Raw genomic sequence first — 21,875 nt, 5'->3', positions numbered from 1 at the left:
GCAGAATAATTGAGAATAAATAAATAAATTAATAGAAATAATATGACATGAACTACAACATAAATGGACTAATAGGGAAATCTTAATGTTACTTGCCTGGTTGGTGATTGCTGATTGGTGAAGGTTCGATTTCCCTATCTTGATTCCCTCTTCATTTCCTTTCAAAACAAATTGAGAAGCGGAAGGAATCTCAACTTCTAAATAGATTGTTTAATATATTAAATCAATAATTTCTCAAGAAAAAAAAAACTTTGAATCAAAAGTGAGGAATTGTTACCTTGTACAGTGGGGTGTATTTACACAATGTGACTTAGATCTCTCCTTGTAATATGAAGTTAGGGGTTGTTTGATTGGTCGATAAGTTGATAAAAAAATATTTGAAATATTCTATGGGATGATTTTATCTCACGTTTGTTTATGAGTATTAACTAATTCAAAAAATTATCCATTTCATAAAAAGGTAGGCCGTAGGATAGCTAATCTCATGAGATATCCCAATCTATTCCATTAATAATCAAACGATCCACGCAATGAGCTAGCAACACGTGGCCGCAGGCCCTTTAAGCTACTATATATACTCAACCAACTTGATCCCAATTTATCCATCAAATCTATCCTTGGACATAAATTTCTTTGTATGAATATACAAAGTGTTAGTTTAAAGGAATGAATTGGTTTAAAGCGTAGTATACCATGCATGAAACAAAATTTCATTAGATAACGGTTCAAATTGTTGGGGATTTCAAATATATGTGCACACAGTGAGAATTTCAAAGGGGAAGAATAGTAGCGGCATCAGAAGTTTCATTAAAGAGGTTCAAAATATAAAAAAGTAAATGCATGTAAAAGCAAAGAGGATTAATCAACATCTATTATATAAACGAGTGCAATATAATTTTCTAACAAAAAGGATTCAATATGAAAAATTGAAAATAATAGCTATATCACAGTCCTAAGTCATCATAACTCACTATTCTGTCCAAAATCTTATCTTTCCTTTTAGAATTATGTCTAGGAATGTTTTTAATAGTCATGAGTCTGAATTTAAAGATTTTTGACTTCACACAAATTGAACGACACATCTCTTTAGTGTAACATGAAACTTCAAATTTTCCAAAAAGGGTTTAAAAGATAAAGAGAATGATTTACGGGTTCAAATCAAATCACAAGAAAATAGGAATGTAATACTACACCTTTAAATAAAAGCAAATAAAAATTAAACCTCTATAAAATAGCAAAACAAATTAAATTAAAGCCTAAGATTCAAATCAAGCTTTGATTCTTCTTCTTCTTCTTCATTATTCTTTTTTGCTTCCTCCTTTCCCAATCCAAGCTTTGTATTATTATTTCCATTAAGACTATCGTCAAGATTGATTGGTGAATTCATTAAACTGAAACCCTTTGTATTATTTTTCTTCTCAAAATGAGAATTCTCCAAAGAAGTACCAAGAATATTATTTCCTAGAACATTTTCAGTTCTAAAGAATGATGAGCTTGATGATGATGATGACCATTTCTCAGGGTTTAATCGAAAATTGTAGGCCGAAAAGTATGGCCATGTCGGATAGGAGGTAGGCTTATGAATCATGGAAGAATCTCCTTGAAGACCAAGAGATGATCGAGTTGGAAAAGAAGTATGAAATGGTATGTGTGAGTTGAAACTCGAGTAGGGATTATAGTAGGGGTGATAATTAGGAGGGCCAAAAGACGAAACAACATCAACAAGTCCATTTCGTCTTTTAGCCAAAGCCCGCTCTTGTTTGTGAGCGTTCTGGTGTCCTCCTAAGGCTTGGGAGGTGGAGAATTCTCTCTTGCAAAAGCTACAAGAGAAAGTCCTAGCATCCGAAGAACACCTCTGCTTGGGTGTTGCTTCGTTGGAAGACTCACTAGCACGAGCTGGAGTTGAATTGAAAAGTTTGAGTTCAAGATTCGAACAATTAGTATTCATGTTGTTGTTGTTGTTGTTGTGGACTTTAAGATCAAGAAGTACACCACCAGATGATGATTCATGTTGCTTCAACTGTGAGCCTTCCACAACTTTTTCTTTCATCTTTTTCGTTTTTGTGACAATTTCATGAGATTCTTCTGAGGTTGCCGACATGCTAGAAGCCTCAAAAGAACATGATTTTTTCATCGCAAAGACATTCATTTTCCTCTCTATACTAATGTTCTTGAAAATTAACTTGATGAAAGATTATTGAAGTGGATAAATCTTTTAAATAGACAATGTTATAAATACAAAATCATTCAAATATGGTAAGTTAATGATTGCATGGCGTTACAAATTCACAAATTCAAGCAACCAACTCATAGTTAATGGGGTGTTCTACTAGAGGATCAAATTAACTTGCTAGAAATACTAATTACATTAATGTATATCAAACTATCATATCTTGCTTTAATTAAATGTCACTATTATTATACAAATGGTAATATGGAGATTAAGTGTCTTATTCTCAAACATTTATTCAGTTCTATTTTGAGTTTAAAATGATCCATTTTATATGGATATAAATAAATTTATTAACTAAAATAAGTTAAATGCATAATCCCCAGATGAATGTAGTGATGTGTTACTATTTTTCTATTAAGATTTGATACTCTATATCTTGCATTTTAATTAATTCTAGCTGTATATATTTGCATATTAATTTTTTACAAGTTTAAACTATTGAAATCGATTGTGACATCTCCTTTTTAAGGTGATCATTATGATTTAAAAATTTTTGAATCAAACTTTTAACTATACGCTATCTCACAACATTAAGCCAATATCTTTTTCTCATACCATAAACATTACTTACATATTTAAGCACATAGACAAACTCTTTCTACAAAGATATTTCGACAAATGAATGCATTATTTTACTAATACAATAAATATCCTGATTATTTTAAAAACAATTAAAAAATAACCTTCTAATTAAGTCTAATAGAAAAAAAAAATGGGACTAAAATATCCTTAAACTTAGGTAGAGATGTTAAAGCAATGTAAGTCTTGACGATCTACGCTTGCAAGTAATCATAGTATGATATTGATTTTTCTTAGTTGGAAAGATGAAATTGTTTTTGTCTGATATATTATATATAATCATAATACATAAAATAAAAGCTTATTATATACATTAAAAAACTAAAAAAAAAACAAAATAACTAAAACTTAATAATAATTGGTCTGGTTATGTTATGACTAATATTTAGTTCAAGTAACTTTGGGGAAGACATTGATCTACCTAGTTTAATCATGTGGTAACCAATCATTCGTCCCCAATCATGTGGTAACCAATTTTATTAACTTTTTTTGTCCCACATTAATTTACCTCTTTTTTAGATTAAAAATCCGTCAATTAAATGTATGACAAAATATTTTAAATAACTTATCAAGAGGTGCGTGAGTATGGAAAAAGTTTTAACTATGAGTCCACATGGCATACTGAGTTCTATGATACCCAATTTTATATATGAAATGCACAAACAGTGATAGTACAGGGGGAGTTAACTTATATACTCAAAAACAATTTCTACGTGTGCTGATACTAAAAATAGTCTGGAGGAGCTTTTGAAGTGTGATGTTCACGTAACATGTGAGATAAATCTATAACTAAAATTCTCAAATACTCTCCAAAACTAAAATAAAGAAAGATAATAGCACTTGGATCCATACATATGATCCTAAGTGGGAATTAAAGGAAATTAAGATTTTGCACGTCATGACTCAATATAACAACAATAATTACGTCTCAATTCAGATCATCATCACTCACTTTTATGCGGTTTGAAATCTTGGTTTTCCTTTTGAAATATACTATAAATGTTTTTAACACTAAACAATCATGGGTGTTAATTTAAAGACTAACATATGTTTTTGTTCCGACATATACGAAGCCACTTTGACTATCCAAAAAGAAAAAAAAGAAGTGAAGAGAGTGATTCAAATCAAGCTACAAGAAAGTGGGAATTAACATATATATCACATGTTTTCTAATAAAGACATTGCACAAATAAAATTAAACCTTGTGAAATAACAAAATAAGCCAAAGCAATAAGGTAAACTAAAGCTTTAGAGTCAAATCAAGCTCTTCTTCTTCTTCATTATTCTTTTCTTCTTCCTCCTCTCCTAATTTCATTTTCGTATAATTATTTCCATCAAGATTATCAACATCGATGGGTGAATTCATTAAATTCAAACCCTTTCCACTTTTTTTGTTCTCAAAATTAGAGGAATTCTCCAAAGAAGCACTTCCTGTTCCAATTTTACCCATGTTGTAATTTTCTGTCCTAAAAAATGATGAGCTTGATGACCACTTCTCAGGGTTAAATGGAAAATTGTAGCTAGAAAAAAATGGCCATTTCTGACAGGAAGTAGGCTTAAGAATTGCATGAGAATCTCCTTGAACACCAAGAGATGATGATCGAGAAGCAAAAGAACCATGAAATGGTATGCGTGAGTTGAAATTTGAATAGGGATTGTAGTAGGGATGATAATTGTGAGGGACAAAAGGTGAAACGACATCAACAAGACCATTTCTCCTTTTAGCCAATGCCCTCTCTTGTTTATGAGCATTTTGGTGTCCCCCTAAGGCTTGGGAAGTGGAGAATTCTCTCTTGCAAAAGTTACAAGAGAAAGTCTTAGTATCCGAGGAACGCCTCTCCTTGGGCTTTGCCTCGTTGGAAGACTCACTAGCATGAGCCGGAGTAGAACTAAAAAAATTGAGTTCATGATTTGAACAATTAGTATTTATGTTGTTGTCGTAACCATCATGATCTTTGAGATCAAAACTTACACCAACATATGGCTTCAATTGCGAGCCTTCCACAACTTTTTCTTTTGTTTTCTTCGTGTTTGTGACAACTTCATGAGATTCTTCTGAGGTTGGCGATATGCTAGAAGCCTCAAAAGAAGATGGCTTTTTCATTGCGAAATCTCTCTATACTAACTAATGTTTACTTTCTTGAAATAAAATTAAATTGATGAAATAATGAAGAGAATATTATCTTTTAAATAGACAAGGTTATAAATACAAAATCCTCCAAATATGGAAAATTAATGATTCCATGGCATTAATATTTACAAATTCAAACAACCAACTCATAGTTCTACTACAAGATCATATCAACTTGCTAGAAATAGTAATTACATCAATATATTTCAAGCTTATCATATCTTTGCTTTAACTAAATGCCTCTATTAATAATTATTATGCAAAATGGTAAGATGTAGATTAACTGTCTTATTATCACACGTTTATTGAGTTCTATTTTGAGTTTAAAATGAGTCATTCTATATGGATATAAATAAATTTATTAACAAAATTAACTAGTGCATAATCCTTAGATACATGTAGTGATCCGTTACTGTTTTTCTCTAAAAGGTATCTCCATCCAGATTTGATACTCTATATCTTGCATTTTAATTAATTCTAGCTGTATATAATTACATATTGAATTTATTACAAGTTTAACTTTTAATTGGTTAAACATTGACTAATTAATGGCTTGAAATATTAGTAGATCTAATTTTAAAAAAAAATTGAACCAAACTTGACTATATGCCACCTGACATAATGAGTTCATACTAGTTTGTGGTGAGGGGAGGGGGACTTTTCTATTAACATTCAATAGTTTAGATGTGAAACTAATAAAATACGATAGTAATTAAAAAAAAACTGTGTATACGGCCTCTTGAAACTCATCGAAGGAGCTTTTTGGAGTGATATGTTCACATCTCATGTAATATTCTTCTCTTGAGTATTTTTTTCCATACGAGTTCATGATAGTTCAAGGTGATTCTATGAGCACTCGAAATTTTGAATTAGTTAGCAACTTTAGTGATGAGTTCTATTAGAAAGAAAATCTCTTCTATTCATAGATGAAGTCCTATGACTATCTAAGGTCCTTTGTTTCCCTTAAATTCCGTTCGCTATAACGAGTAAAACAAAAATAGAAAGGAAATCTCTTCTAGCCATAGATGAAGTCCCATCTAAGGGCCTTTGTTTCCCTTGAATTCCGCTCTCAATAACGAGTAAAACAATGATAGAAAGAAAATCACTTCCAGCCATAGATGAAGTCCTATCTAAGGGCCTTTGTTTCCCTTGAATTCCGCTCTCAATAACGAGTAAAACAATGATAGAAAGAAAATCACTTCCAGCCATAGATGAAGTCCTATTTAAGGGCCTTTGTATCCCTTGAATTCCGCTCTCTATAACGAGTAAAACAATAATAGAAAGAAAATCCCTTCTATTCATAGATGAAGTCCTATCTAAGGGCCTTTGTTTCCCTTGAATTCCGCTCTCTATAACGAGTAAAACAATAATAGAAAGAAAATATCTTCTAGGAGCCTTTGTTGCCCTTGAAATCCGTTCCCTATAACGAGTAAAACAACAATAACAACCGACAACAACTTGTATGAGTCGAAAACATAATTAGAAATATAAATTACAAATGATGAAATTCCCTTTTATAACATATTTACACATATTTTCTCGACTTCTTCACTTCTATATTTGTATTGTACTGAAGGAGCCAATTGTCACCAGTAATGAAAACTCCCCTTAATGAGAGGTTTCAAGTTCGGACCTAGGAATAAAGAACTTCTTAACGGAGAGCGTTTTACCCCCTTTAATTAACTTACCCAACACGTATACAAAGTAACTCAGACCAACAAATTTGAAATACCATATGATTAAACCAAAAGAAAAACTTGGAAGTCTAGACATTTCTCTAATCAGAATGAGATAAATCTAAAGGGCCAGTACACTAAGTTCCCGCTATGCGCGGGGTACAGGAAAAGGCTGAACCACAAGGGCTTATTGTACGCGACCTTACCCCACATTTCTGCAAGAGGTTGTTTCCACGACTTGAACCCGTGACCGGAGATCACAATGAGATAAAATTCACAAAACATCCTAGTTCCAACATTGTTTTTCAAATATTCTCCAAATTAAAAACAAGGGAAAAGGGTCTGATATACCCCTCAACTTTGTCATTTGGAGCTGATATACCCCTCGTTATAAAAGTAGCTCATATATGCCCTTACCGTTATACAAACGGCTCACATATACCCCTGCCGTTATAAAATGACTCACATATACCCTTCATTTAACGGAAGTTAAAGAATTAGTTTTAAATTTATATTTATTACTTCTAATTTTTTTAAAAAAAATTATTTAGTGGTATATATGATTCTTCTATCAAAGTTTAAGATATATTTTAATTTTTTTCATACATAAATTATTTTTTGACTTCTTTTATTATAATTATTTGAGTTTCTAATTCTTATTTGTTTTTTTCTTTCATTCCTTAGTTTAAGAAAAAAAATTAAACTATTTTTTGTGTGTGTATTATAATTTAATTTCGTATTCGAAGAAAAAATTTAGTCATCTACAATAAGTTTTACAAAAATATTAGTGAAACATAAATAAATTTGATTATCAAAATAATAATTATAAATTAGTCATTGAAACAAAAAAAAGTCAAAAAAATATATTTGACGAGGATTAAATTTACTCATATGGGATTATATTTTTTAGAAAAAAATAATAAAAATTTAGATTAAAATTATTTTTTTTTCCATTTCCGTTAGAGGAAAAGGGTATATGTGAGCCATTTGTTTACAAGTAAGGGTATATATGAGCCACTTTTATAACGAGGGGTATATCAGCTCTAAATGATAAAGTTGAGGGGTATATCAAACCCTTTTTCCCTAAAAACAAAGAAAGTAATACATAATGAATTCAAGTAACTCTCCAAAACAAAAATAATACTTGAATCCATACTTACTAACTACTCAAGATTTTCTTTCTATTTCTTTAATTTTTATTCACTTTCAAATAGAGTTTACCATACACCATATATGTTAACCACTTCATTATTTTCTTTAATAGGTGTAATGAATTAATCAGTTATGTTCCAAAAAAGGAGGGATTCTCTTGTATTGTAATAGCCAAAAACAACATAGCCTAGCCAAATAAACAGTAACAAAATTCTACTCCTTATAATTATTGTGATCTACTAATGGCTTACGCCAATCAGCTTTAGAAAGTATAAGTTGATTCTGTTAAATTCACTGAATGCTTATTATTTTGCTACTTACATTCAGGTTCCTCTCATGAATATCAAAATCTCACAATTCACTCCCACCCCCTAGTTCTCGCTGTCTCCCATGCTATTTCTCCCTTTGCTCAAGCATTTGCGTCTTCAGGAATATCATCCTTTATGCTGCTTTATGACTAATTTTACATAACTAAACAAGCAAAATCCACATGCAAAAAACACTTTGAGCAACAATTTTCTTTCCTTCTAACAGAATCATTGATGAAGCGTCTTCTTGACATAAAATGTGACGTGTTTTTTATGTGAGAATAAAGGAGGAATAAAGGGGGCTTTGCAGATTGGTTTCGGGAGCCTTTCTTGAACTACAAGTGCCATTCTCGTGTGCTGCTTCTTGTATTTCTTTGTCCATCCGTAAAAGTAATAAAATAGTAGTATAAATAAGCACGAATATCAAAGAGACTCCAACCAAAACCAGTTGCCCTCTAATAGCTTCAGAATCTTAAGGTTCGGAGCCTGTTCTCTATTCGTAAGTAAGTGTCCTTGCACAAAGAACTTTCAAATGTTCTTGCAAAACTAGTTTTCCTTCTTTCCATTGGTCTCAAAATTGCTTCCCTTCTTTGAAGCTGGTTACTTGCTAAGTGTACCGAGAGTGCCCTCTAAAATATCTGCTGACTCTTGCCTTTTATAACTCAAATTTCATGAGACAAAGCAGGGCTAGATTGAAATCCAATTTCTCATTGTTTTACATTTACTATTCTATCTTATTTTTCCCATAGAAATAAATCACTATGGAACTTTTTATCAATTTTCTGTAATATTTTGGTCAATATACTGTGTATAAACTTAGGTCATGCATATGTAGATAAGAAAAATTTAGTATGACATCATCTTCTCTTTTCTCATAATCTGTTAGGCTATGTTTTCAAAATGAATCTGCAGAACTGTTCAAATTCTTAATGGTTTTTCCAGATTCAGGCCAACTCAAGCAAGTTATGGAGAAACAGAATTTAGACTTGTACTGGCGGAATATTCAGATTATGCAGGAGAATGACAGGCTAAGGAAGACTGCTCAACGACTCAGACAGGAGAATGAAGCTTTGTATTCTGAGCTTAAACAGAGACTAGCAGCAGCAAGAAGTAATCAAATACCTGAACTTGAACTCAGGCTTGGCCCCAGTCCTTCTGCAGATCAAATGAAACCCAAGAATCCTCAGCCGCCTCCATGCAGCTAAAGCTATTCCAAGTGCCTCTTCTTGCTCTCGGTCATCCAAGCTCAAGGTTACGGGAAATTTTTAGTATGAATGTTGATTGTATTGCCGCAACTACAAACTATCTGTTGTTTGAAACAATATGGTTTATAGGAATAAGAAGTTAATTAATAAAGTATAAGCTATCTATATTACTTAAAGATCTATCAATTTGCAGTTCTGTTTGTGATATTCAATGGCCAGTTTCTTTATCCAATTCCAACTGTACTATGTTCTTCTATAAGCATTTCACCAGGAAGGCATAGTTTATAGTTGTTTGTAATATAAAATGATCTTTTCAACCTCTAATATGCACTTTTTATATGGTTTGAAAATAATAATAGGAAATAATTATCATTAGAAGCTGTCATGAAGAAGTAATTCTTAGAGTTTTTTGACCCTTTAGCATTTCCAAGGTTTTTTAAATGATCGAATTTCTCCTCCCTATTAATATTTCTCTCGAGAAAAAGAAGAAATTAAGTACTTCGGCATAAGAACAGAGATGCAGGCAGACAAGTTCTTTCAAAAGCCACTTGGCAACACTATTTAAAATCAACATCGAATAAACCAACATAAGGTTCGTCCTTTTTAACAGCACAGGAAACTATATTTTATGCCAGATTAGTTTTAAAACTAGAGTATGTCCCTCTAACTAATACAGTCTAGTGAGGGGACATTCTTTAGGATGTTTCAATAATAGTCATCCAAATTGACATATTCAATCGGAAGTTTTCTGGATAAATGCATAACTTATCTATCAAAATTTGTTAAGAGCACACATACGTTCGAACATAACAAAGAGAGATGTTCATAGAACAGGAAAACAAATCTTTCTTTATGTTTCTAAGACAAGAAATGCAGAACACCTTATCCACACACAAGCTAATATAGGTAAAAGATCAACAGTGCAAATTGAATGCTGACTTAGCAGGGTTAAGTGTTTTATGAGCATATCCCCAACACAGCCAGGTGAGATTTCAGAAACTTTTAAGTGAGGACTATCTATTTCGTTGATTAGAAGAAGAGCAGCATATCAGTGATGATGAAGTTTTACCTAATCAGGAACATTGATAAGATCCAATGTATACACTAGATTACAGACACTCCAAAATCTTGAAAAGAATTATACTGGACAAATGACATTTGCCATCTTTCTAGTTGTCTTATGTTCAATGAAGTATTAGTGACATTCTTTCAATTAGCAGAATTCTAGTTAAGAAAATTTTCTTTCCGGAGTTAAATATCAGTAACAAGAATGTCTCTGAACTCTAAAGAACCTTTTTTTTTATAAGTGACGTGTCTAAAGTTGAATTTGCCAACATCTTATTCTGAGCAATTTTAGATGTTCTTAGGGTTAACTCAGATTCAAAAGGATAAAAACGAGATACCTATTATACTCTAGAATTCAGTTCTATTGACATAGAGAATCTGCAGAATTAACCAGAACATAAGGAATAAGATAGTAGAAAGGATTCAGAAAATTCGAGAGATGAGAAAAATAGTACAACAGAAAGACTTTTAAGATGACATCTACCACAAAGCAATGGGGAAAACATGCTATTTTGTTACTTTGCACGCAATTAATGCAGAGATAAAATACAGGATAATTTTCTCATCAATTAGCACGATTAGATTATGATATTCGCATGAAGGAGGTATTCTGCCAGCGAGGTCTGAGTATTGGCAGCCCCTGAGAGCAGTCGAAGGAAATATCCATCGAAAAGACTTTTATGCTTCTAAGGAACACTTCCAAAAATTAATATTAAGCAGGACTCAGAGTTAATTTAAATTACTTTGCACCAGGTAGCAGTTCAAGTACTTGACTCTTACTATTACTGCCATTTATAGCTTACGACATCTCTTGTGAGTTGTGAGGATCTTTTGTTGTTAAACAGCTCATAAAGGGTAAAGTACATAAGGATCCAAGAGAGTGTTCCTTATCTATATTCTCGTGCACGTGAAAGACGGAACAGAAAGTGATTCCAATGGGTCATTCCACCCCATCAAAAGCAAAATGCTCAGCTCAGCTATTGATTGTTTTGCTAAGATAGGTGATATAATATCTATTGCAGAAAACGATTAAGAGGGCCCTTACAAAATTGCATGATGATATTACAAGATAGCTAACTTACACCTACATATGCAGACTCATACGACATTTTTTAAGAGAAGGCTAACATTAACGCACATACATAGACCAAATACACTAGAACCATATAGATACGAGGTCCAACTATGTTTTTCGGTCCAAAATATTGTTACACCGGTATCAGATTCTTCAAAAATGCACTAATTTTGAAGAATCCGACACGCAACCCTCGATATTTTTTAAGAGTTCGAGCAGCATAGAGTCAGAACCCAAAAAATAAAAATCCTAAAGAAACATCTAAGCCTGAAGGAATGCACTTTGTTTAAAATAGCTTTTTGATGTCCAAGTGTAATCGTATAAATCTCATGAACCTTCCCAAAAAAGCATGTGATATATTTATTTCTTTTTTAATATTTACAAAAGCATTTGAATATAATGCACTAGATATTGCAAGAAAATGGCACGATAGATTCAGATTTAGCATATAAAATTAAATTAGGATGGCCGAAATGGAGGAGTACTAGTAATAGTGCTGCAAAATAGGAAGACACCTATTAAAGTGAAAAACAAGTTCCATAAGATCATTGAGAAACCACAATATTATTCAGAAGTAAACTATAAGCCTTAAACCACTAATACATTCAAAATATAAGATTCACAGAAACCTTGATACTTAAATAGATGTGTGACATACAAGATTAATCAATAATAGAAAAGATGACATCCGAGAGAGGGTACAAATAGCACATCATGGATAGAATGAGAGAAAGCACCATGATGGTTGAGGCCTACAATTTATTTCAAAAGATCTACGACTTCTCGATATCAAAATAGTCTTCAGCTAAGAACAAAAGACAATGGCAGCAAATGTAGTTCCAAACATTAAGATATATTCATTATGCTACATTTAAAATCTAATTGATTTTTTACATCTAACCATCATAGTTTGATAAATTGCTGAAACCACATTAATATAAAAATATATATTCATACATATACATATGATGGTCGATGACAATAACTTTATAACTTTTAAGTACGTTCTCTTTTTCTATATTCAAACTATTTTTTCCAACCATTACTTCAACATTCGTTTCTCACCCTCACTAATATATGATAAAATGTACGCACGCCAAACCATACTTTGGGACGTAGAGGTTTTTTCCAATAGACATTAGCTCAACGCAAATCAATTCAAAACCATCCAGAAAAAGAAATAAGTAAAGTGCATAATCGTAACACAAAAAAAAAACATATACTAGCAGAAATCAAATCAAAGGACTATAAACTACAATAGTAATACTACCACAGTATGTAAATAAATACGAAACCACACTCAACTAACTTGTAATACTCTATCCTAATCTGTATCCTCCGTAACCTCCAATTTAAGGTCATGGAAACTGAAATTGCACCACGCCGTGTCTAATCACCTCTCTCCCATACTTTTTCCGCATAAATTGGGAATAGTTTCACTTTCACAGAGGATAGTAACAACTATACATACCTCAATTACATGTATATATTCATCATAAATAAAAATATAGATATCAATTTAAATCAAACTAGAGATATTACCGGAGAAAGAAGAAATCCGGTGGAGTAACGGATAGGCTTAACGGCGGTAGGTACAATTGAGCAGTAAATCAATAACGGCACGGCGGCGCTCTTCGCCGTCGATAATTTCTCCGTTGAGCTCCGTTGAGCTGAAGGTATAGTAGTAAAGCAACGTTTAATCAGTGTGAGTTCCAAATTAGCTTTGCTTTTATAGAGAATTAGTTTTGTAATTTGTAAAAGGGGAATATGAACTTTGATAAAGTAGAAGATGGGATATGAATTTAAGTTTTTTTAATTATTCTTTTAAGCATTTATTCCTTGTCACATAAATTTATACCGTCGAACAAAAGTAAAAATCCTGTATTTTTCAATTTTTTTGTTTAATTTTGACTTGACACAAAGTTTATGAAAATAAAGAAAACTTGTGTGTCTTGTATTGAGGTATATTGAAGAGATTCGGAAGAGTAGATAACAGAAGGAGCGGGATTGTTGTTTTTTATTAGTGAGGACAAGTCGCTTTCATTTTCACAACAATCTAATGTCACACCAACCCTTTAAAGAGTAGGTGATTCGTATCTTTCTATGACCCCCTAGAAGACGGGGGAGGTGGGGCAATCGTTCTTTAAAATGACTAAGCGTAAAGGGCACATAGGCGGTGAATCAAGTTGAAAGTGAAAGCCGCCAAAAACTGTTAGTGTTTAACTAAAGATACATAGAATGTATCAAAAATGATCTTAAACATGTTGTGTGGAAAGTTAGTGCATTCTTTGTGAAACAGACTAAAAAGGAAAGTAAGATAAACGAATTGAAACATAGAGTGTATTATTAATTGAGCGATCATCTAAGAAATAAACTTCAGTGATAGATGGAGTTAGTTGGATACATTCCACTATTTGGCTGATACACTTGTATTTCCCGTTCATTGTTTTGTAGGTAAAAATTATTTCTTGAAGCTGTGCTTTGAAATGAAACAGAAGCATCTAAAAGAGTCTCCCAATCTTGATTGTCATCTTCAAGTTGTATCAAAGGCTGCATTTCACTATCAAATCTTGATTGTCTCTTCTGTTTCTTATGTTGCTCGGACTCTTCACTATCATCAATATTGCCATCATGCATTTTTGGATTATCTGACACAGATGCAACAACATTTATAGAGGGTCCAAGCAACATCATAGCCTGTTTCTGTTTACAATCGTTGCCATTTTCGTTGGATGATAGAGAGGAAACGGATGTTGAAGAGGACGGATCATCTGTCGATTGCTGCCACATTCCATTGAGGAAGCTCTCAAGAGCTGTGATTTGGATTTGTGGGATTTTGTCAATGAATGGACACTCATACATGCCACAAAGTCCTAAAGACTTGCACCAATCATAAAATTCACTAAGTTCATTTGCTTGACTTGCTGCTTTCTTGTAAATCTCAAATGCTGCAGTACAATTTATGTATGGTAATTGTATGAGATGATCTAGTATCTCAACAAGCTCTTTCCTGAAAGTAGTGTAACACGTGAAGCTATCGCGAATTACATGTTTCATGACTGATTGAACTATAGTGTTACGTGTTGCTTGCCCTGTTGGCCTGCAGTCTATGACTCTGTCTATTAGGCTTTGTAATTGAGGCAAGAATTCTAACATTAGCCTTACTTCATCCATCCTGTCAATAAAGATTTCATGACTAGTTGAGTGGTAATCGTCGATTTCTTTTCCTTGAGTGGCACAACAATCGAGGGATTCATCGAGCAAACGTGCATATGACCAAATGAAATAGGTGTAATCTTGAGAGGCAGAGGAAGACCTATCCTTGAAGTTACAAGGGTAGAGAGACATCAAACCATTTGATCTTGCCAACATGAGTTCTTCGCGAAAAGGGCTAGTATGAGGCAATGCCTTAAGGAGCCGATGGAGGAGGTGGAGGCATTTCAACGCGACTCTCCAGCATCTTGTGTTGGCAAAACGTTGACTAAAAGACAACGCGAATGGACCAAAAGAAGACGGACAAATGGAAAATATTTGGAGGATTTCCAGTACATATCGATCAGGCAATGGTGTGTCATCAGGGGAAGTGGCTTTGACAACAATGTGATCAAGGTCACAAAAACCTCCAATGGTTGCAAATTTTGCATAGCTAACACATGTGTGTTCCCTAAGGGAAGTGAATACTTTCTTGATTCTACTATGCATGATTTGAATAGAAAGGAGTACTTATGTTTGAGGTTATAGAATTCAAAGACCAAGCCTCGTGAGCGGTGACAGAGCTAGAGTTTTAACTGAGAAAAATCATATTTAAAGAAGTTAAGGGATCTAACATATAGTCAAAAACATTGTCTGCTTTGTAATTTATTGACAAAGAGGTGTCATTTGACTCCTTTTATACAATCATTTGACGAAACCAAGAATTTCGCTAAGAATACTGAAGGTTTAATACATATGTATGAGAAGTGTATGTTTGACTTATACACAATATAATTTTCTATATATCATTATAATTTTTCGATTAAGAGTGTTCAACTGATCACCACGACTACACCAAACCTAAGGAATAATGAAATGAGTTGTGGCATATACTTTAGTTTTCTTGTTTAAATATGAAGCATATGACATTTAAATTTCGACGTTTACAAGATAGTTGACGAAAAGATTGACATTCTCCATGAACTTTGTAACCATATGACAAGTGACAACCCATCCATTATATTATAATATAATTATTATTATTATATTATATTATGTTCATTTTCATTGTACCATCTAAACCACTATGAAATTGCTATAGTTTTTTACAATGATAACAAAAAAAAAAAAGGAGAAGTACTCTTGTTTTGTCCTTTGATATAGGAATATGAATCTGACTAATGTAGAGTAAATTTCACAGGTCATCCAACTTTGTGTCATTACACAAAAAACATCATAAATTTCTTATTTATATTTGATGAGTCGATTTACAACTATTCTTTTTCCTTGTTTCAATGGTTATTCCTATAACTTGGGATTTGAAACTTCTATTTGCAAGACACTTACATGCACTATATTAGTTCTACCTCCGACTAACGATGAACGAAGACTTAGACGTATAATTAACAAGACCAAATAAGTTAGAAGTTCACTTATATATTTTTGTGGAAAATATTTTTCTTTGTATCAATAAATCCTATAAGTTTTTTTTAGAAAAATATTTCTTTCTTAAATTTTATGCTCAGTCAAATAATATCAAATAAAATAAAATGGATAAAATATTTTCTTCTTGGACAAGAAAAAGATAAGTTGAATTATCAGCCAGCCAAATATATCAACTAGGGTATGCCACCACCATTTTTTTTTAATTTCGTTGATTTGGTCCCTCTAGGGGAACAGAGAATTCACGTTGAAATTTATTAATTCTTGATTAAACCTTAATTACTTTAGACTAAAGTTTAGCTAGTTCAATTCATTTTAGGCTATTGTAGGTAGAGAAAATTGACTCAAGACTTTTCTTTCAAAGTCATCTTTATAATACTCCATTCTTTTTTTTTTTCTTTTTGAGGATTACCTCATTTAATGTATTATTTTTTTATGTGAAGTCCCTAATCTTTATCAAACTCATAATGGCATGTATTTTGTACTATACTTGGAAACTAAACTAAATTTTAATTTAAGAAATTGTTAAATTTTTATTTTTTTAAAAAGAATGTATGTGTCATCGCTAATTCGTTTATTTGACATGTTACTTGCTATTGGAGTTCATATGTGAGGTATGGTAGATCGGGTATGCACGAGACACATGTGTCAAGTTGAAATGTTTAAATGATCAATCAGTAAATTTAAGTATTGGACGTAAAAATTAAGACATAATTCGTTGTTTATCTATGTATTTCGCCCTAAAATATTAACATAATGAGATAATGTTATACATTTTAAATCAATAATCTATTTGAAAGGAAAGAAGACACAATTTGAAGAAGAATGTCAAAGTGGTTCCTTATCTTTGAGATTTGGTTCAAAATCACCCCTTTAATTTATTTCAGAGCAGTTTGATCCTTTAAATTTGTCAAAATTAGTACTTTTGATCTTCTTCAAAAATTAACTAATTCTGATTGTTAGGTTTAGCAAAAAAATGTTAAATAAAATAGAGTTTACCATGAGGCCACATATGGAGGTGCAGTTTCTACTATTTTGATTAGTTTTTTTAGAATTTAACGTAACTTTAAATACTACAATTTTGTGAGATTTTGACCGGACTTTCTTGATATTTCTAGAATTCTACCCTAAATATAAGACTTATTCCTTTATACTCATAATAGTTACAAAAGTACAAACCATCACATCAATTCTATGGCAATCATACACTACACTTGGAGGTGAAGACCCCTCCATACATATATTTAATACATGAATTGATATTGCATCTTAATCTATGATCAACATATGTATGTATATAGAATGATTGTAAAAAAGTGTACTATGAACTATATATTTTTCCTTATTCTTGGATTTACTTGTATATAATGAAAAATGAATCATGTATAGTACTGGTCATAACAAGCGAGGGGCGGAAAGGGGTTTATGTTAATCCCATCCATCGAAAAATTATACTAGATACTGAACTCAAAGACATCGTTTCAAAATGTCCTTTTGAGACTCTTGAAGTCCAAAGAATCAACACACTCTGCTCTATCCCTATGCACATTCAACAACTTCAACAACTCATTAGCTTTCTCTTTTGTTGTTTCACTACAACCAACTTGTAGTATCACCAAAAGCTTTTGAAATGCACCAACTTGAAGTGCTTCAACAAGAATATCACAATCTCCATTATTTTCATTCTTGCATATTATCTTCCATAAAATTGAAACTGAAAATTCAGTAGCCAAATCTGAAACTCTCAACAATTTCTTCACCAAAACAGGCACACTAAGTGCATAACTAAAAGCCCTTTTCACCCCTTCTTCATAGCTCAAAATACCATCCAAAACACCTAATGCCTTTTCACATATGCTTTTGTCACAATCCACAAGTATTTCTATCAACATTTCAACTAACCCCACATCAACAAATCTTGATCTTGATGATTGTGATGATGAATTATTAACCATATAATAAATTGTTAATAAAGAAGCTTTTGTAGTATTAGGACAAATTGGCTCTTTTACCAACTTCACAAGCCCTTCTAATGCACCTTCAATATTCAACAAGATTTCAACCTTTTCTTGTTCTTCCAATTTCATAATTTCTCTAAGGACAACAACTGCATTCCTCCTACTTGATAAACTCCCATTCTTCAAGAACCATGCTATGCTACGTAACGATGATACCGACCCAAGAATTGTCTTGGACTTAACATCCAAAGGCAAAAAAAGTGTTAAAGTTGACAAGATCACTTCCTCTGTTGAAGCATTTTTCGCGTTTTTTCCCTTTGATAGTTCAAGAAATGCTGATGATAACACCTTTCCTATGCCATTAGTGACGAAACAACATTTGTTTCGATCACTTTCACTAGCTAAATTCTTCACACTAGTGACTAATTCTTCACATAAACTTGAGTTCTCCATCTCTAACTTGCTCGAGTTTTTTATTTTCGCGAGTAATTCAGAGACATCAGATGATGAAATTGGGATTCTTGGAGTTGGAATCCTATCAATCCCATGTTCCTTATTTTCGACACACCATTGTTGAATCATTTTTCGAATATTGTGATTTGGAATTAAAACAGGATCAACAATGCCATTCCCATATGACTTCAGTTCTTGATTTGTGATAGGACATGTTTGATTCCCACCTTCATTTATCCATTTTTCGATGTTTTCTCGATCATACGTAATCCCTGTTGATAAAGTCACTGGATCTTTCATTAAATCTAATGAAATTGGACATGTAAATTGGCTTGGTATCACTAAGTCCATGTTTGTTTTCTTCATAAATCCTCTCTTTGTTACTCTTTTCTCTGTTCTCTTTTTTCTCCATGTTGCAATCATCTCTACGTAAATCACTATCTGAATGACTAAACAAATATCAGCTAACGGACGCCTTGAAAAGAAGTTTGATTTTTTTTTTTTGGTTTTTGGTTTTGTTAGGGATAGGACTCAAGGTTTTTATGTGTTATATATATTTGTAATAATATAAGTGGTGATTATATATGGAATGTATCACGCGGTTCAATTCAAACTTTGAAGTTTATTTAAATTAGTCAGTCCACTAATTAAAAAATAATAATTCAAAGAACGTGTTTGGGGTTTGTTTGGGGGGGTGGGGGGCCTGAATATTGACCATATAATATGAAAGATTTGACTTGGTAAAAGTGAACCCAAAAAATGGTCACCAAAAAGGTGGGCTTAGACCGGGGAGTTTGGAATAGGAATTTTTTCTTTCCTTCAAAAAAGACTAAAATAACTATCGATCAGAACGATAGTGAGATCGGATAAAATTTCTTCATTTAATGATAAAGATAAATTATTCTCGAAAGGTTCATTATTTATTAATTTTTCTTTTAAAAAAAGAGTTAGATGAAGGATGTCTGAATGAACCCCTTCAATCCCTAGGATAAAGCTAGTATTTTTTGTCAAATTTAAACATTTTCCTTTTATACATTGTTCTTTGTATTCAATATCGAGAAAGTAAGAAATTCACTATATATCTATAAATATTTGATTGTAAACGCAATTATTATTGTATATTTATTTGAGATTTTTATAAAATTTATAAATTTTAAATCTTAAATTTTCTTTTGTCCACTTCAGTCTCGTCTTTAACTAGATATTTTGAGTTTAAATCATGGGAATAAAATATCTTCTAATAAGGAACATTAATTAGTTTACTTTTAACAAGTATTACACAATACAAATCTGAATTAGTCAAGATCTCAAAACATGTATCGAAAATCGAAAAAATAAAAATTAATGAGTTTGATTTTTGGTAAGAGAATGAGAATAAACAAGTCCGTCAAAGGACGGGGTCGGTGTGACCCGACTAAGAATTGAGAAGTAATACTAACGTTTATTTTTTGATCAATTTTAATTTATAGCAACACTTTACCCCCTATAGATTTTATTTATTACGTATAAATCCATCTATATTTCCAAAGTATTATAGTAGTATATGAATTTTCTTATATAATTAATTTCATCAATCCTTTTTATGAGCTCAAAACTACGATATACATCTAGTTTATACATACAATGTTTTGCTAATTTATGATTTTTTGGCTCTTAATCACTAGTACTTCGTAAATCTAAAGATGTTTTTTTTTAATATAATCATTTATAAAAAATTGGAAAACTTCTTTTAGACAATATTTTTTTTTCAATCTTCAAGATGGAAATACTTCTTATGAAAGAGGAGTATTGGAGGCTTATCTTTAATATAATGCAATAGTTAGGCTATATATTGGGGCGGAGCTATGGTGTATCTTAGAGGGTTGGTTTGATTGAATTCAGTAGCTTTGGTTCAAATTTTATATTTATTTTTAAAATTCATTATATATGTATAAATTATTTATTTAATAATCCATAGATACTTTAAACCTTGACTCCAATTCCGGATATCCATACGTTTAAAATAATTAATTTTCATATAATCTCAATGGTTCCAATTCAATCGACAAGTTGAAGGGGTTATAACATAAGTCTACAAAAATCAGAGAGGTTATTTGTCAAACATAAAAGATAAAAGGACTAAACTGTACTAATTTTATTTTTGGGTTTATTGTTTTGTTTACGCGGACTCGTTTTTCAGGTAAATATATAGTTACGCTGCTTGTACGCGAACCTAACACGCGTGCTTTACGAAAATACGTCGATTTTTGAATTGATATGAAATTTATGAAATTAAAAAATTTTGTGAATTTAAATCAAAAATACGTAGAATAAAATGTATCAAAATATTTTTATTTTCTTTCACGAACTATAAAAAGGACATTGACAAAAGAGTGTAGCTTCTAAATAACGTTAGACTCAAGGCTAATGTTCGCCCTTCTTTTTTAATATAACATATTGCTTAAATACCGAATAAAGATTCGACTATCATCTATCATTTATAATCATTTTAAAAATAAATAAAAATAGTTGTACTATAACTTCTTTATTGTAATATACATATGGGAGCATTTACAAATTCTATATCACTATAAATATATTAATCGTTGCAATAAATACTTTAAAGAAATTTTGAATTATGATAAAATAGTAAAATCTCTTTCATTATTAATTAAAGGTTTTAAATTCAAACGCTATATATAGAGTTGCCTTCGTAACGATTGGAATCTCATCTATATGTAAAATTTGACAGATACTTTTGTCTTACATATTCTTCTTTTACATTAATTAACTTTTATTCCCTATAGTTCTCTCATACTTAAACTTTTTAGTTTGCTTGTCAGTTCAACTTTCTAATTCATTAATTAAAGAGAATTTTAATTACAAATGTTTAAAACAAGATTCTTCACAAACTATGGTGGATTTACCTTGACTCAATCAGTTTCAAAAAAAACCAAATAAATACTATATATTGTGATAAATTTATGTACCTTATCTCAAGTGATGTCATAAAATAGCAATTCAACAAAATATTTTGAATAGATAGATAGAACAGAGTAATAAAATCAATTTTTTTTATATACGATATAAAAAGATCTTATATACGCTACTGATCATAAAACATTTTGAAGATGTCTATTTCAAAAGATTAACATAATAGGAGAATAAAAGAAATGAGAAATTAATAAATTTAAACAAAAGAAAATGAAAACAATAAAGAGAAAAAAGAAAAATAATTTATTATTTAATTGGGTCCTAAAATATTAAAGTTGTTTATTAAAAAAAAAATAAAAATAGGCCTACAAATGATGGCTTTGTTTTTTCTCTTATGCCTTGCCAATGCACAAAGACAAAAAGAAATAAATACCAAACTTTCATAAGAAGCAAATTAAAATCCTTTAACAAAGTATATTCATATGCAAACTT

At 31.5% G+C, this 21,875-nt stretch overlaps 4 protein-coding genes and 1 long non-coding RNA gene across 5 annotated transcripts; all 5 read right to left on the bottom strand.

Annotated features, from left to right (window-relative positions):
- Positions 1-114: 114 nt before the first annotated feature.
- Positions 115-13,150, bottom strand: LOC114076036. The gene is made up of 3 exons (XR_003576314.1): positions 12,967-13,150; positions 9,202-9,385; positions 115-158 (listed from the first exon to the last, which is right to left on the bottom strand). It is a non-coding gene; the product is annotated as an uncharacterized LOC114076036 (long non-coding RNA).
- Positions 245-2,684, bottom strand: LOC107016347 (zinc finger protein 3-like). Its single transcript, XM_015216841.2, has one exon. It carries the CDS (start codon positions 2,147-2,149, stop codon positions 1,250-1,252), a length of 900 nt encoding a protein of 299 aa, XP_015072327.1. The 5' UTR covers positions 2,150-2,684; the 3' UTR covers positions 245-1,249.
- LOC107004598 (zinc finger protein 3-like) lies at positions 3,953-7,032 on the bottom strand. Its single transcript, XM_027914270.1, has one exon. It carries the CDS (start codon positions 4,914-4,916, stop codon positions 4,053-4,055), a length of 864 nt encoding a protein of 287 aa, XP_027770071.1. The 5' UTR covers positions 4,917-7,032; the 3' UTR covers positions 3,953-4,052.
- A 650-nt stretch (positions 13,151-13,800) lies between the features above and the next one.
- LOC107016337 (putative clathrin assembly protein At2g25430) lies at positions 13,801-15,126 on the bottom strand. Its single transcript, XM_015216830.1, has one exon. It carries the CDS (start codon positions 15,124-15,126, stop codon positions 13,801-13,803), a length of 1,326 nt encoding a protein of 441 aa, XP_015072316.1.
- Positions 15,127-17,179: 2,053 nt separating this feature from the next.
- On the bottom strand, positions 17,180-19,006 carry LOC107029927 (U-box domain-containing protein 21-like). The gene has a single exon (XM_015231363.2). The coding sequence runs from the start codon at positions 18,891-18,893 to the stop codon at positions 17,541-17,543; it is 1,353 nt and encodes a 450-aa protein (XP_015086849.1). The 5' UTR covers positions 18,894-19,006; the 3' UTR covers positions 17,180-17,540.
- Positions 19,007-21,875: the final 2,869 nt, after the last annotated feature.

The sequence above is a fragment of the Solanum pennellii genome, chromosome 1, assembly GCF_001406875.1.
Source record: "Solanum pennellii chromosome 1, SPENNV200".
Lineage (NCBI taxonomy): Eukaryota > Viridiplantae > Streptophyta > Magnoliopsida > Solanales > Solanaceae > Solanum > Solanum pennellii.
This window is presented reverse-complemented; position numbering and strand designations above follow the sequence as displayed.